The 15,342-nt window shown below is 27.9% G+C and overlaps 2 protein-coding genes across 2 annotated transcripts in view; one reads left to right on the forward strand and one right to left on the reverse strand.

Moving 5' to 3' along the window:
- Positions 1-4,313: 4,313 nt before the first annotated feature.
- On the forward strand, positions 4,314-7,945 carry LOC135928641 (glutamate [NMDA] receptor subunit 1-like). Its single transcript, XM_065465096.1, has 7 exons — positions 4,314-4,436; positions 4,487-4,635; positions 5,282-5,439; positions 6,959-7,131; positions 7,196-7,306; positions 7,561-7,706; positions 7,760-7,945. Exons 2-7 carry the CDS (start codon positions 4,516-4,518, stop codon positions 7,814-7,816), a joined length of 765 nt encoding a protein of 254 aa, XP_065321168.1. The 5' UTR covers positions 4,314-4,436; positions 4,487-4,515; the 3' UTR covers positions 7,817-7,945.
- The window catches only part of LOC135929102 (DNA polymerase epsilon catalytic subunit A-like), a 40,420-nt gene continuing 32,865 nt past the window's right edge, over positions 7,788-15,342 (reverse strand). Inside the window, exons 31-40 of the mRNA XM_065465610.1 lie at positions 14,807-15,295; positions 14,447-14,621; positions 13,978-14,202; positions 12,854-13,036; positions 12,312-12,580; positions 9,979-10,135; positions 9,308-9,442; positions 9,185-9,261; positions 8,176-8,308; positions 7,788-8,116 (exon numbers count right to left, since the gene is read on the reverse strand). Of these exons, the coding sequence (XP_065321682.1) occupies positions 7,928-8,116; positions 8,176-8,308; positions 9,185-9,261; positions 9,308-9,442; positions 9,979-10,135; positions 12,312-12,580; positions 12,854-13,036; positions 13,978-14,202; positions 14,447-14,621; positions 14,807-15,295 (2,032 nt within the window). The 3' untranslated portion in view covers positions 7,788-7,927. The remainder of the gene's footprint in view (positions 8,117-8,175; positions 8,309-9,184; positions 9,262-9,307; positions 9,443-9,978; positions 10,136-12,311; positions 12,581-12,853; positions 13,037-13,977; positions 14,203-14,446; positions 14,622-14,806; positions 15,296-15,342) is intronic.

Genomic DNA, 15,342 nt, shown 5'->3' on the forward strand with positions numbered 1-15,342 from the left:
TTAAAATTTCAAACGAATATTTTTTAAAATATTTTTATTGATTGATTATAATTGTCTATATATTTATAATCCAATTGACGATCGATTAATAATTGATTTATCATTTATCATTTACTAAAGAGATATAAAGAATGGTTATAAGACATATTTAAAAAACTTAATTTTTGAAAACAATGGAGAATTGCTGAAAAATGAGTACAAGATTGTCAATTATGGAACGAATCAGTCTGTTAGAGATATTGGACGATACTCCGAATTGATAGTAATTCCATGATTTTTAATTATCATTTCTAAGACTTATTAAGATAATCATAACCCTTATTTTTATATTAGCGAAAAATATGCTCATCATAAAATATGACGATCATTCTATTATATCTTAATTGTTTAATATAAACTATTCATGAATATTACTTAACCATAATATATTTTATAAAATGGGCTTAAAATTACTGGTCAATTGATATAAATAACAAAATTTTGTCGGGAAGATCGGAGCTAAAGGGCAGGAGGGCGAAAAGGTAAACGTCTAAAACTTTTTCATCGAGCTAATTATTTGCCTAAATATCTATACATACTATTATCATCTGTTTAATTAGGAGTGAAAGCTCGTATTCAACAGCTTTTGAGCATAACAATATTTTCTTTTGGTACTTTTTGTTTTGGGACAAAAGTATACCCTTTTGGAATTTTATGAAGTTTATAGGATATATTTCTCAATATATAAACTAACGTATAAATTTAATACGAGGTTTCAGCTTATCTAGAAAAATTAGTTAGGTTAAACTAACCCTAGGGTGTAAGGGCAAAGGGTAAAATGGGAAATTTGCGGCACAAGAATCTCCCAGGGTATCGACCTATGAATTTTGTAAGTAGATTTTTTAATGTGGAATCCACCCACTGACATTTGATATATTGATAGATAATATTGTAATGATGAATTTTGAGATTAAATTACTTTAAATCATATTATTCCTAATAACACCCAGACCGCTGATGCAAGTCTCGGATCAGTTGATGAGTCTATACTCGATTCACTATCTAATTATGGCAGCAAGCACTTCTACTACTGGTGGATGGAGGGGGGGGGAAAGGAGTATAACATAGATCATCATTGAAATATTATAGGAGTGGAAGGGAAGTAGCGGAAAATAGGGATGGAAGGAGTAGGAGGTATAGTTTCTCTAAACTAATTTTGATGATTTATATTTACCTTTATTGCTAAAAAATATTTAGGAGGGGGAGAAGAAAGGGAGGGGGGAGTAGAAGGAGGGTTGAAATTTTTAGGTGGGCTTTCCCGATTGGTTTAGAACTATATTAAGACTCTATATCCTAATAGACAAAAAAGGAGTAAAAAATTGTCAAAAATTATATCATCATCTCCATCATAGACCTGCAGGCCCGACACGAAGCCTGGCCCGTGTACCCGGGCCGGGCCAAATTTTAATTTTTTAAATATACCCGGATCGGGCCAATCCCCGTGCAAATGGTATCTCTGCAGGTCTCTGATCTCCATACAATTTTTTTTTATTTTATAAAAATGAAAGATTTTTTAAAAGGATTGGAATTGTGTAGTGTGCCGCTTAAAAGGCAATAAAAAGTAGGAAGATTTTATACACTGCATTTCCATGTTTATCAAGATTATTTTTTTAGTGTCTTTATTGTTAGGACCATTTTTTTAAAAAATTCATAATTTGCTTTAATTATTCATTAAATAAAAATAAAAAATTATCTACTAAATTTGATATTGGTCATTATACCCCGCCCGAAGAATTTTCCATTTTACATAGGGTCGTTGGTAGAGTAAAAGACACGACTACTTAATCCTAAATAATACCCACAGAATAAAAGGCCTGAAATAGCGGTTTTTTAATTTTGTAATCGAATGATCCGGTTATCTGGTGATACAATTAATAACATTAAAACTTTATCGCAAAAGAGAAAATCGTTCATATAACCTAAACCTCTAAAATAAATTATAGCCAAGGAATGTGATAAAATATTCTAACCACTTTATGAAAATATAAATCTGATTTTTTAAAAAAATTAGAATATCAATTTAATAAAATAATTTCGTTGAAAAAATGATACATTCACAGGACAAACCCGAAAATGATGGTAAATTAATGCTAAACGTTTCTAAAATCTCGTGGGCTGGAAAGTTTGATGGTATTCCACAAGGATACACGTTACCTCATTATTTAAAAGTTTTTATCTTTGATATACATAAATGTTATATAAATTATAGATAGTAACTTTTGAAGAAAAGCCATTTGTATTCGTGAAAAAAATTCCAGTAATAGAAGATTGCTTTTTAAAATATAACGGTCTCTATTGTCCTAATGAGGGAGATCAAAGTAAGTTGACTTTAAAAAAAATTATTCAACTTAGCCTTTCTTTTTTAACTATCGTACATAGTGAATTAATAAATATTTTTAGATAAAATTCATAAATCAGACAAAATATGGAAATTTAATAAGGGTTTTTAGAAAAATATTTTAATAATAAGTTTTAATCGAAGATATTAATCCCGAATGGGCCATTAATTTTATATGTTTAAATTCTGAAATATTTTTTTAAAAACAAATTTATCTTGTATAAAATATTAGACTCTATTGCCTTATTGTTTGTTAGATAATAAAGAAAGAGGATCAAATTTCCATCCATTCCTGCCTTTTTTCAGGAGCTGTAACTACCTTATCTGAAACGGCATGCACCTAGATAAAATATCTATTTGTTCCATTCTAACTATTTCTTAATAATTTTTCTCCATAAAATTTCAATTGCCATAAAAAATATTTATATTAAGCTGATCATACCATTTGTATTTCATTTTTAAGATCTAGCGATAGGATGCTTTTGTCCGTGAGTCTATAATCATAATAACTAGGGCTATCTTATTGTGAAGTGGATTGCATTTTTTAGTAATTAAATCCCAGAATTTAAAATAACTGCTCACAGATGACACAGAGGTAGCCTTCCGTGAAAAATAATCCCTGGAATTTATGGGTAGGAATTCGAGAATATAATTATTTATTTTAAAATTATTTTCATTTTTTATATATTTATTTCTTTGAATCTAGTGCCCCTTTTTAAAAAGTGCGGGAAGTGATTTAAAAAAATCTATACTACCATTTTTTTTACAAAATGTTAAGCACTTCAAAATTTTTAAGAAAATACCTAATTTTAGGTCTTAAAAACGGTGTGCATCCCAAAACGCTCTATCTGGGATAAAACGCTTACTTACAAAGGGACATATCTAATCCTGTATAGAAGCTCCTCTTTAGTCTTAGACTCTTTGACCTTTTCTATTATATAGCCAATAATTAAAATCCGCCTTAATTGTTTGTAATTAAACATAATAATTTATGAAGCCGGTATGAAGACTTTTTGATTAGACTAATACATATTTTGAGATAGGGCGTTGGTATTGTATTGACTATATTTCATGAGTAAAATATAAAATTAGAGTTTTAAGAGAACTTTTAAAGAAAAGACTGAATTGGTTTGAATAAATTTGTCGAAAAATATAGTAATAAGATATTGTTTTATGGTAGAAAATGCGACGCATAATTGTTGTTATGGTTATTGTATTGATTTATTCCAAAAACTAGCTGCCCAATTGCATTTCCAATTCGACGTATATTTAAAAGGAGATACGGATCTCAAAGTTAATCTAATCATTATCCATGATTAATTATATTATATATAGATAGTTGGAAATGAAAATAAATATATTGGGGTAATAAAGGATATTCTGTATGAGAAGGCGGATATGATATTAGCACCTTTAACAATAACGACAGAACGCTCTAAACTATTGTCATTCTCTAAACCATATAGGTACCAAGGAATATCAATCTTACAAAAAAGAGTATGATAGTTTATACTATAATTTATAAATAATATATTTACATTTATTTACTTTAGCAAGAAACTAAATCTAATTTACATTCATTTTTACAACCATTCCATTTGGATTTATGGATAACAATCTTCATATCTGTTAATTTCGTTGGTTTATTCGTTTATATCTTAGATCGATTTAGCCCGTTGGGAGGTCACCATTTAGCAAAAGTGACCAGACAATTAAATCGATTAAAACAGAATTTTTATTTAAAGAGATTGAATAATAGGTAAATCTATTTAGGGACATAGAACAATACATTTTTTTGTTCCTGTTAAATTTTCCGTTTTTCATCAATTTACTGAAAGTTGAATTTTTGGGTTCTTGGTCCCCTTGATATTTAACTAATATTTTTTGAACACTTATTTATAATCCAAATTTTCTTTAAAAAAAAGTGAACATTATCCATCATCTTCAAATATATTTCATGAAGTAGTCGATCAAGAGACTCATACTGAGGAAATCTTACATCTACCTAAAGCTCTTTGGTTTGCTTGGGGAATCTTACTTAACACTGGCATAGGAGAAGGTATAAGGCAAAAATTATTTGTATAATCTTTAAAATAAATTTTAAAAAAGGAACACCAAGGAGTTTTAGCGGAAGGGTAATGAGTATGTTTTGGTCAGGGTTTACTATGATTATAGCTACATCCTACACGGCAAATCTTGCGGCCTTTTTAGTTTTGGATCGTCCTGAACAAATTATAAGCGAAATTAATGATCCGAGAGTATATAATATTATATTTAAAAAATAATAATTCTTAATATTATAAATCTGAAAGTTAAATTCTTAAGGGATTAATAAAAATTTACCATCTATGGCAGTTTTGAAAACTTTTTAATGGGCTTTAAATTTTGTTTATTAAAAGATTTGAAATTAAATTAAAATACAATATATTATTTAAGAAAATTTAACTCAATAAAGGGCTAGGTTATTATACTTGAATTTGTTTATTGTTAAACTAACCAAAATTGTGATTTCACTTTCTTTGAAAGTTATTAAATTTAAACATAACTCAATCAGTTTACATCTTAAAATAATGCTAACTTATCAATATGGGCTTTTGACTATTTTTATTCATAAGAATTAAAGAATGTTATTGATAATAAATTGAAAATATTAAACCTAAAAACATTTTTTTAATACTATATTTAAATTATAATTTTTTAAAACATTTTTTTAAGACTATATTTAAATTATAATTTTTAAAATATTCGTCTCCATTTCATGGATATCTGACTTAAAAGAAAGATGTGCTTGATAATAATTTCAAGGTTAAAACATTTTTTATAGATTCCGATTTCAGACAGATTTTTTTAGAATATGGCTGATTTTGTAAAAAATATATTTTGTTTTTATTTGATTATTTCTAGTTAAGGAACCCAAACGAAAATTTTTCTTTCGCTACGATACAAGGTTCTGACGTAGATTTATATTTTAGGAGACAGGGTGATTTGTCTAATGTATATCGCAAAATGAGTACTAAGAGTTATTCGAAAATCGAGCAAGCTATAAAAGACATTAAAATAGGGTTATATAATTTCATTTTGCAAACTTTTAGTTACCAATAAAAATTAAAGATTTAGTATAATAGTCAAAAGATATTTTAATATAAATAATTATGTCCTAATTTTGTAAGATCAGTCGGTATAGCAAAGGCTCTTAACTTCAAGGTCGTTAAACGTCAACGTTGTTAATCACTATTAGGAAGGTGAGAGGACGTAGGGTTGGGAAGTCTCCGGCTAGTCATGCGATTAGTTACATTCAATAGGAGGGAAAAGATGGCTTAAGTAAGACAGGTAAACAAGATAAGAAATAGATTACTTCGATTGGAACTAATCAGATATAGATAGAGTAATAAATACTTCCAATGCCTCTGAACGGATAAGGGTATAACTGCGATAGTATTTACTCTTATATCTATGTGACAAAGCAAATGCATATATGTGCGCTACTCAATAATAGGTATCATCAAAATATTAAGTTACAAAAACGAATAAAATAAAGGGACGTAACCAAAATATAATGAAGCACATGAAGTCAGGTAAGCCAAAAATAATCAATTTGCAAAGGATTTCTTCATTTATATATTTTTTATAAACATCAATTTCCCAATTAAGAAACTATATAAAATTAAGCCAATAATATATTAATGTTAAATTAAAATTAAATGATTGATTTGCAAATATTCAATTTATCTTTAATAAATTAGGCCAATATGAAAATAAAAGCCAATTTAACAAAAAGATTCCAGGTAACTAAAAGTTTGAATGCCATTTTGTAAATAAATACTTGTGTATATATATAATATATCAGTTACCTGTTTGAAATTAAAGTTTTCCTATTATAATTAAGTAGTTTTATGCATTAGTCTGTAATAAGAAAGTTTGTGTAGTAATTAATTAATAATAAGAGTGAGAAACAAGAGATTAACATAATATGACTTATGCATTGATATAAGCAACACTCATGTCGTTTTGTCTTTAATATTTTTAAAAATTTATTTGATCTAATTTGTTTTTATGCTCATATAATAGCAAACCCACTTATAAGTTATTAAGTTATCCCACCTTTAAGGTTTGGATTTCTGGTCCTAGATATCTTATAATTTAGAATTTATGATGTCGGTTTAAGTTATAATTTATAGTTCCTCGAGAATTTTCATGACCTTTTTGCACTTTACAAATTTTTCCAATAATAGCCTCTTCCTGAAAATTCTGATCATTTAATTCGCATTTTTAGATATTATTAAAATTATGTCAAATTTTATTTTATATTTGATATTTGAAATGTTAGTTTTCAAATAATTTTATTTGATAGATTATAATAAAGAAATTTAAAAAAAAAATAAATTAGTTAAACTTTCATAGGTGAGAGCCATTTAATATTGATCTCCTTAGGTCGATAATTCACATCCAAAATTGCTTATCAATATGTTTTATATATTGACAACCTCTTTGTGTTGACAAAAAAAATCGACAGGATAAAATATCAATAATCAAAAAATTTAACGGGAACAATTTAGATAAAAAAAATATATAATTTATCAGCAAACTGCAAGCTTTTATATGGGAATCATCGAGACTACAATATGAAGTGTCAAAAGATTGCAACTTGGTGATATCACCTCAAATATTTGGCATGTCCGGATATGGTATAGCTATGAAAAGGGGGAATTTGTGGTTACCATTGATTTCAAAAGCTATACTCAATTTCCATGAAAGTAAAATTTTTATACCCTATTAAATCCATTAATAATTCATTTTATAAATTTAAAAACTTAAAAGCTGGAATTATGGAAAAAATAGATAAAGAATGGATTAACGTGAAAAACGTGTCAAGTAATTGCAAAGTGAAGGAAAATCAAAGGGCAACTTTGGGTGTTTCAAATATGTTAAGTAAATATCACAAGATTGCTTGATACAGTTATTTTATATGGTTCTAATATAACTCCAACTTTGGTAGAAATTGAGATAGGGTCAGGTCAATAAATAAAATAATATGTTTTTTTTAGATTAAGCATAAGCAGATGTCATGGTGTAATGTTAAATGCATCTCCTGTAAAATTGATCCAAATTGCAGTTCGAATTTTATTAATAGTCCACGAAAAATATATCATAAAAACCATTTAAAATTATATTTTATTAATAAGGTGTTTTCATACTGATTTTTGCCGGGATTTTAGTTGGTTACGGAATGTTATCCATAGAAATTATATGGAAAAAATATCAAAACAAAAAGAAGCGTCGTTATGCATTAGCTCAATCATATTTCGAGAGATGGCGGATCAATACTTTGGTTCGTATTATATCTTATACTCAAAATTATAATTCATTTTTTTTTGCATTCAGAGAAATAGAAAAGTGCGAGAGGCTACAAATGAGAATGAGTATTCGATGAGAATATAATTATAAAATAGAATATATTTTTATAAATTATATAATTCTTATTGTGCGTACTTTTCTTTTAAAAAATAAATCTGTATAATATTTAATAATATAATCAAATCAATTCATTAATTATGGTACAGAAGTTTGAGTGGGCAAATATTTTGATATCCAACATAACATGTCCTGAAGAGAGTCCATTTTAAAATGTTTAGATATTATAATAAAAGCTTTAACAACCGACACTAATCGTTTAGAAGAGAGCACAAATTTATATGAGCCGTTGCATGTGCATCTAATAACTATATTAGCCTCTTTTATCTTTTTTTTTAAAAAAAAGAGTTTAACAAGTGTTTATAAAGAATATATATCTAAGTTACCTCCTGGCATTTTTGGCAAACCAAATCCTGTAAAACATACTTCATTAATTTATTTTTGGTGACTTTGATTAGCATGCCCTCAATCATGTCTTTATTCAGAAAATTCGGACAATTTATACATTCCCAATTCAACCTATAATTTTTTTAATAATCATATTAATGTACATTTTGTTCAAAATAAAGATCTTACTGCAAATTGCTCGTTTTTTTTAGTTGCATAATTTTTAAACATTATATTTTTAACCCAATGTTCATATTAGAAATTTTAAAATTGATATATATTTGTGTTTTTATTTTTTTTTTCTCATTGATAGAATAGATTGATAATTAATGCCTAATTTAAACAAAGATGCGCATATTTAAGAAAAAATGCTCAATTTAGAAGCATTTGTTGAATATATTTTTTTTAAATATAATTGATATTTGTTTTATTGTAAGTTATATTCAAAATTATATATAAGTAATTATGGAAATATTGTTATTCAAAGACTATCAGGAGATTTTTTATGTAAATGAATGTTGATTATATGATATGCAAAATAATTTTAGAGATTTTTTTAAGAAAGAAAGAAAGAAAGAAAGAATTATTTTAAGTTTTTTTAATGCTTTAATTTTATGATTTTACTTATGTTTAAATTTGTTACCTGATTGATAAATGAAAGGATGATTTGTTAAAAGGTATTTAAATTTACATTAAATTATTTCTATTTTAGGTTATTAATCTTATTCGCTTACTTCTTCCCCAATTCCTAAATCTTATAGCATTATTATGCCTTCATTTCTATTTCATTTTCCGAAGAAATGTTTAATATTATGGTGAATCAAGGTTATATAATAAGCATTTTAGCCTATTAGAGTCAGTGGTGTAAGCAATGCAGCGACCCCAATAGATTTCCACTAGCCCTCTTTCCTCTCTTCTCGGTAAAAAAAATTCCTGTTTGTTATACCACTGATTGGAGTAAATCTCTCATATATAAAGGTAATAATACTAATATAAAGTGAGCTTTACTCTTTATTTTCCTCTTCTATATTAATATCCCTGCAAATATCCAAATCTCTGCAGAAATAACAATTGTCGCAAATAACCTAAAATATTATGTTAAAGGAATAGGAGTGTAAAAATAATATAAACCTCCCTTAGAATAAAAGTCAGGCGAACATCGCTATATTCAGCTTGATCCGAAAATTCACCCACTTGTAACAACTTAAGCAAATTTCTTTTCAACTTGTCAACATATGTTGAAATATTGGTGTCCAGGCTAAGCACCTTTAGCCATTTATAAGTATATTGGAGTTGATAAATTTTTAAAAGATAAATAAATCAATAAAAAGAGGGTATGAAATTAAAATTGATAAAACACATATAGTAAAAAAATGTATAAACATAACTATTAGCGAATTAAGACTAACTTAACATTAGCATTCAACTTTTTTCGTCATTAAAAAATCGGTATATGATAATGATTTTTAAAATATTAAAATAAAATGAAGTTTTAAAAAAATTATATAATCAGTAGGAAAGATAAATGAAGAGTACTGAAGAAGGCGTGAGAACATCTAATTAATTTATTAACATTTCATATTATATTTAACAAAATAATACAATATATTTTACATTCTCGTTCTTATATGTTTTTTCAACTCACATATTATGTAGGATCATTATTTTATTACTAATACAATGGCCTCAAAACATAAATATGCTTATAAATATTCATTAAAATATTTAAAAAATATACTTATTCCCAAATCCATATAAGAAAACCTGAAGTAAAATGTTATATATAATATATATAATATTACGTGACATATTGATTTGGTCAAACTCAAAGCAGGTTGTTCGTTATTGTTAGTAAATTCTTTCAGGAATGCATTTTTGATATTTTTATGGGTAGGAGACGAGGATTCATTGTTGATCGAAGCATAGTTTTCAGATAATCTTTGAACCTTTTGTAATATTCTGATTCGTCGCGTTTAAAAATGATTAATTTTTTCAATTTAATTATGTACAAATGTCTCAATTCAAATTTTCAAAGTCTAAAGCTATTATGTAATATAGAATCATCGAATAGGTAATGGATGCGGTGGCTAAAGAAATGCTTGAAGGACTTCCCTAGGAGCGATGATATGCAGATGACCTTCTATTAATGGAAAACAGTGAGGGAGAATTGAGGGTAAAATTAGTCAATACCTGAAAATGAATGCAGCAAAGAAAAAGGTGATGATTGGTGTAGAAAATTCAAAGATGGAGGAATCCGGTAAGTGGCCTTGTGGTGTATGTGGAAATAGAGTTGATAAAAATTTCAATCCAATGCACCAGGTACCAGAAATGGGTTCATAATAGATATAGCGGGAAAATGGGAAGTCTAATGTTAGCAAGAATGACCTTTATTTGTAGAACGTGCACAAAAGGGGTACATAATAATTAGGGATGTACCGATATTTTATATCGGATCGGGCCGATATTTCGCTCATTTTAAAATATCGGTTATCGGCAAATATTATAAAATTTTCCGATCCGATATAAAATGGCGCTTTTAACAAAATTTAAAAAAAGTTATATCTAAAAATCCATTTATTTTTATAAATAAAATCGGAATATATTTTTATGCTTAATTATTTTAATAGTAATAATTAGTTAATAAACATTCTGCAATATATTTATTTTTTTTCGCATTCTGTTTAAAAAAGTGTTCATTAATCTCTTCAGAATCTGTTTTTAGTGATACTAGTGATATTAACAGTCCCCATCACCGCAGACCGATCTCTGATAAATTGGAAATTTTGGTATTTCTAAAAAGAAATCTTCGATAAATTAATTTTATATATTAATTTCAAATTTCAATATATTTGTTTATTACTAATTATGTAATAGATTAATGTTATTACTTATTATATAAATAATTGCAATTGAATTGAATATAAACTATAACTGATCATTATAATACATTTAAATGACATATGTTATGGTATAGTAAAATTATAGATGTTGTACTAATAAAAAGAATATTAAAAATTAAAACCGGTATCTTTACAGAATACAAAATTAGATATGATATCGGATCGGTTATCGGCCGATATCAATTAAATATATGGAATATCGGATCGGATCGGCCTCCAAAAAGTGGTATCGGTACACCCCTAATAATAATGATAGCATAGAAAATGGTGGTCTTGATATTGGAATTGGGTTAACCCTAGGAAAAGTAGATAAGTTTTGCTATTTGGGTGATATGCTAAATGCAGATGGTGGTGTAGATTCTGTCATGTTGCAAGGGTCAGACAAGTACGGGAGAAGTTCAAAGAGATGTCGTCTATTCTAACAAATAAAAACATTTCTCCGAAGTTAAAATGAAAAGTTTACGTGAGCTGTGTGAGGAGTTGCTTAGTTAATGGCGACGAAACATGGGCAACAAAGCCAAATTGGAAAGAACAGAGATGAGGATAATTAAATGGATGTGAGGGTATCTCTGAGTGAGAGAAAATCTAGCAAGGAATTGCGAGCAAGATTGGGTATAGAAATGATTGGAGTGGTAGCGACGAAATAGACTTAGATGGTTTGGGCATGTGGAACGTATGACAAAAGATGACTGAGTAAAGAGATGCACCTTGATGGAAGTAGAAGAAGAGAAGGCGCAAGATGACGTGGGCAAATGTGATAGCGTAGGATATGAGAAGCATGAATCTTACAAATATTGATGCTCAGGACTGTCAAAAAGAAAAATCAGAGGGAAAACTGGACTACCTGGGAAACCTGGAAATCGCCATAAAACGGAGAAGTCAGTCCGTGTAGGCAAACTTTTTAAAAAATAGGCTCCATTAATTTTATTGGCCCTCTCAGCATCTATACAGTTCTTAAATAATGAAATATGGTCTCCCTCCGATAACTTTGTTATTATGGTGATAAAGTATTTTTTTAATATAATACCCCTTAGTAAAAAAAAATGTATAGTGGCCTTAAAAACACAAATGATGATGAGAAACAAAATACTAACAGTGGATATGTTAACAAAAACTAACCATTTTATCATAGGTTAGGAAGTTATATAATAAACTAAAGAAATTAATGCAATTATTTTATAAAATTTAATCACATTGACAGTTTATGGCAAAATAAAATATTTAAATGTTAATACTTAAATAATTTTTCCGTGATTTCGGTTTTAATCAAATTTTGGCAATGTGTCAAAAGGCCGGGGGAAGTGATATGGATTCCGTGTAGGTTATTAGATTCCGTATTATTGTTTTCTTGCGATTCTAAATCGTTCAAAGTATCTAAATTATCTAAACCATCGTTTAGTAGGTGAATGCTTTTTGGCGCGGTTTTAAAGGCCCCTAATTTATTCAGCGTAGATTCTTGTTGCATGTAATCGTAAACGGACATTATATACAAAGCAACTATGATCTTTAAAAGGGATAAATGCAAGTTTAGTTTTTTTACCAAGTATACCTTTAAAATTACAGTTCAATTTTTTAAAAATTTTTATATTTACTTTATTAATCTTTTTCGCAACAAAAATGCTTAGAACTATCTGATCATTTAATATCTTTTTAAAAAAATAATTAATTGCTAAAGAAATAAATTTATAAATCAAAAAAAATTGGGAATAAATTTTTTTTAGTGAAAATAAATTTTGTTATAATTATTTCTTTCTGTATATTTTTTAAAGTGACTAACGTTAAAATAATATTGGCAATTAGGATTAGTGACTAAATAGCGCGCCAAATTCCAATTCATGACCACTTTTTGATCGTCGTGCGAATTCTTCCCTGCGTCATTGTCAAATATTAAGGGTTTTATGAAAGATTCGCTAAATATTTCGCGTTTAAAATCGGTAAAAATCTCCGGTGACATTTTGGTCTGTTAGATAATTTAAACAAAAAATGTTTTTTTAACTTTTAATAATTGAAATTCAAAAAAATTAAAAAGAAAATAACAAATTATTCAAGCAGTTTTTTAAAAATAAAAATTTTACAAAATTATTAATTACTTTGTATAGAATTTAATTTAAATAGAGCTTAACAATCGTTTCGTTGCTTGATTTTGAGACGTATTTATGTTCAAAATAAGAAAGAAAATCTACTTTTAAATTTCAATCATTATTCATACTAAATTCATCTTATTTGAGAGAAAACTTGGCATAGAGCATTAAAAAATAATTCTTACATCCTCAAAATGGAAATGATGTGAAACCAAGATAATCAATCATTAAACATAAATAGATTATCATTTTTAAAGATTAATTATATATTTTTAACATTATAAGTAACGTAATTTTCAGAAAACTGCGGACAGGATTGGGCAAATTTTCAAAAAAAGGTACTCGAATATAAATATAAATATGTTTAAAAAAAGTATTTTAAATATAAATACAATTATCAGCGTGCAAAAATCCTAATTTCATGGCAAAACTTTTTAGAAAAAGTTTCGGGTTCTAAAAAATTTGGGGTAAGTCGGGCTTGAAAAATTAGGTCCGATGCAGATTACTAATTTATATTATATTATACATTATAACTGGGGATTAATTTTTGTTAAATATGAGAGAGAAAATCATAGCTCTGTTAGTATAAATATTTATTTTTAAAAATGCATTCTTTAAAATATTTACATTCAAATACTTTTTTTGAAAATTTTTTGTATTTCTTTTAAAAAAAAAATTTTTTTTCGAAATGTACTTATTCGAGTACATTTTTTTGAGAATTTGTCCAACCCTGGTTTTAATAATATTGTTTGATTTTTCTCTTTTTTTAAAAAGGAATATATTTTTGCTTAAAGAAATTAAGAGAAAAAAATCTAATTACCTTAATTCCGCCATAATCGCTGGGCCCCAACCACATTAAAACGTCCCAAGCACATTCGATTTTTAGATTCAGGCCATGGAATAATATATGGTCCCTTAAGACTTTCAAAAGATAGGCAATATAGGAGAAAGCTTTGCTTAATTTATGCCTTTTGCTGCATATTATCATTCTGTTGTAATTAGCGTAGACAATGCTGGCCCCCAACTTTTTTAGTTCCCTTGTGAGCTTTAATATTAAATTGATTATAATATATCTATCAAACATATAAAACAGTACATATACTAGAGATCTGCAAAAGTAAGCCCGACCCGTACCCGGCCCGAACGGGCTTCGGGCCTAATTTTTTAAAGAGAAACCGGGTTTATCTGGGCCAAGCCTAATAATTTTTAAAGAATTCGGGTCGGGTGGGGCTTTGGAAATTTTTTTACTAATATATACTGTTTATATAAAATAATAATAAAATTAAAACCGATAAAAATAGTTTTTTGATAAAGAGCTGCAGGGCTTTTTTGATGGAAGGGTCATAAAGCAATGATTTAGGAGATCTCAGCCATCTATAAAAATGAAGCAATTGATTACGGGCATAAAGATTGTCGTCTCGGGCTGCGTCTTTTACCCAAGATTGTATAACGCACCGTAATAATCTTAAATATATTTTTTTAAACATGATTTTGTCAAAAACAAGTAAGAATAAGGCACAAATATTTGTTTTGAATGTAAGAAACAAACACACTACAAAGAAAAGATCATACCAAAGATTAGAAGGTGACAAATTGGTCGCTTAAAATTATCATAGAAACCTAACTCGACTTTTTGGTAAAATAAAAACCTAAATGATTCAGAGTTGCTGGTCATGTCGTCATGGCACCAAGTATTACTACCCAGATTTCTTTCATTCGCAAATCCCGAATATCCGGCTGCCTCAACGAAAGTGGTATCATTAAATGTATCATTCTTGCACGGTGAGTTATTCAAGCGTCTGTCGAGGGTAGAATAATCCTTATTGAAATCGTCGATGATGGCGGATAGATTTTGACTCTTTAAGTTCTTGAGCTCAACGGAATCCTTGAAATTATTCTTTCTCAGCGTGATAGTCATGTTATTTTTATTATTATTGATATAGGAGGTCGAAAAACTAAGAGCAGGCGCCACGCCTTCATTTTCCAAAATCCTATGATAGGATAGGAGCGAGTTGGTTGGTAATCCGGATATTTGTATTTCGAGACAAATACTATTATAAAAACCGGGATTGTTGATGACGTAATCAGCTCCATTTGTGTCATCAATATCAGTTTCAAAGGAGTCGTCACATAGATTGCTAAATTTTTTTTAGTTAATATAGATAGGAGCTTCAGTAATTGATTT

Source organism: Gordionus sp. m RMFG-2023, chromosome 4 (assembly GCF_954871325.1).
Source record: "Gordionus sp. m RMFG-2023 chromosome 4, tfGorSpeb1-WG-v2, whole genome shotgun sequence".
In the NCBI taxonomy this organism is placed as follows: domain Eukaryota; kingdom Metazoa; phylum Nematomorpha; class Gordioida; order Chordodea; family Parachordodidae; genus Gordionus; species Gordionus sp. m RMFG-2023.

Coding starts and splice junctions, on each gene's coding strand:
- LOC135928641 (XM_065465096.1), top strand. CDS start 4,516: ATGAGTATGTTTTGGTCAGGGTTTACTATGATTATAGCTACATCCTAC. Junction 7,132..7,195: donor TATACTCAATTTCCATGAAA/GTAAAATTTTTA, acceptor AAAACTTAAAAG/CTGGAATTATGGAAAAAATA. Junction 7,707..7,759: donor GATGGCGGATCAATACTTTG/GTTCGTATTATA, acceptor TTTTGCATTCAG/AGAAATAGAAAAGTGCGAGA.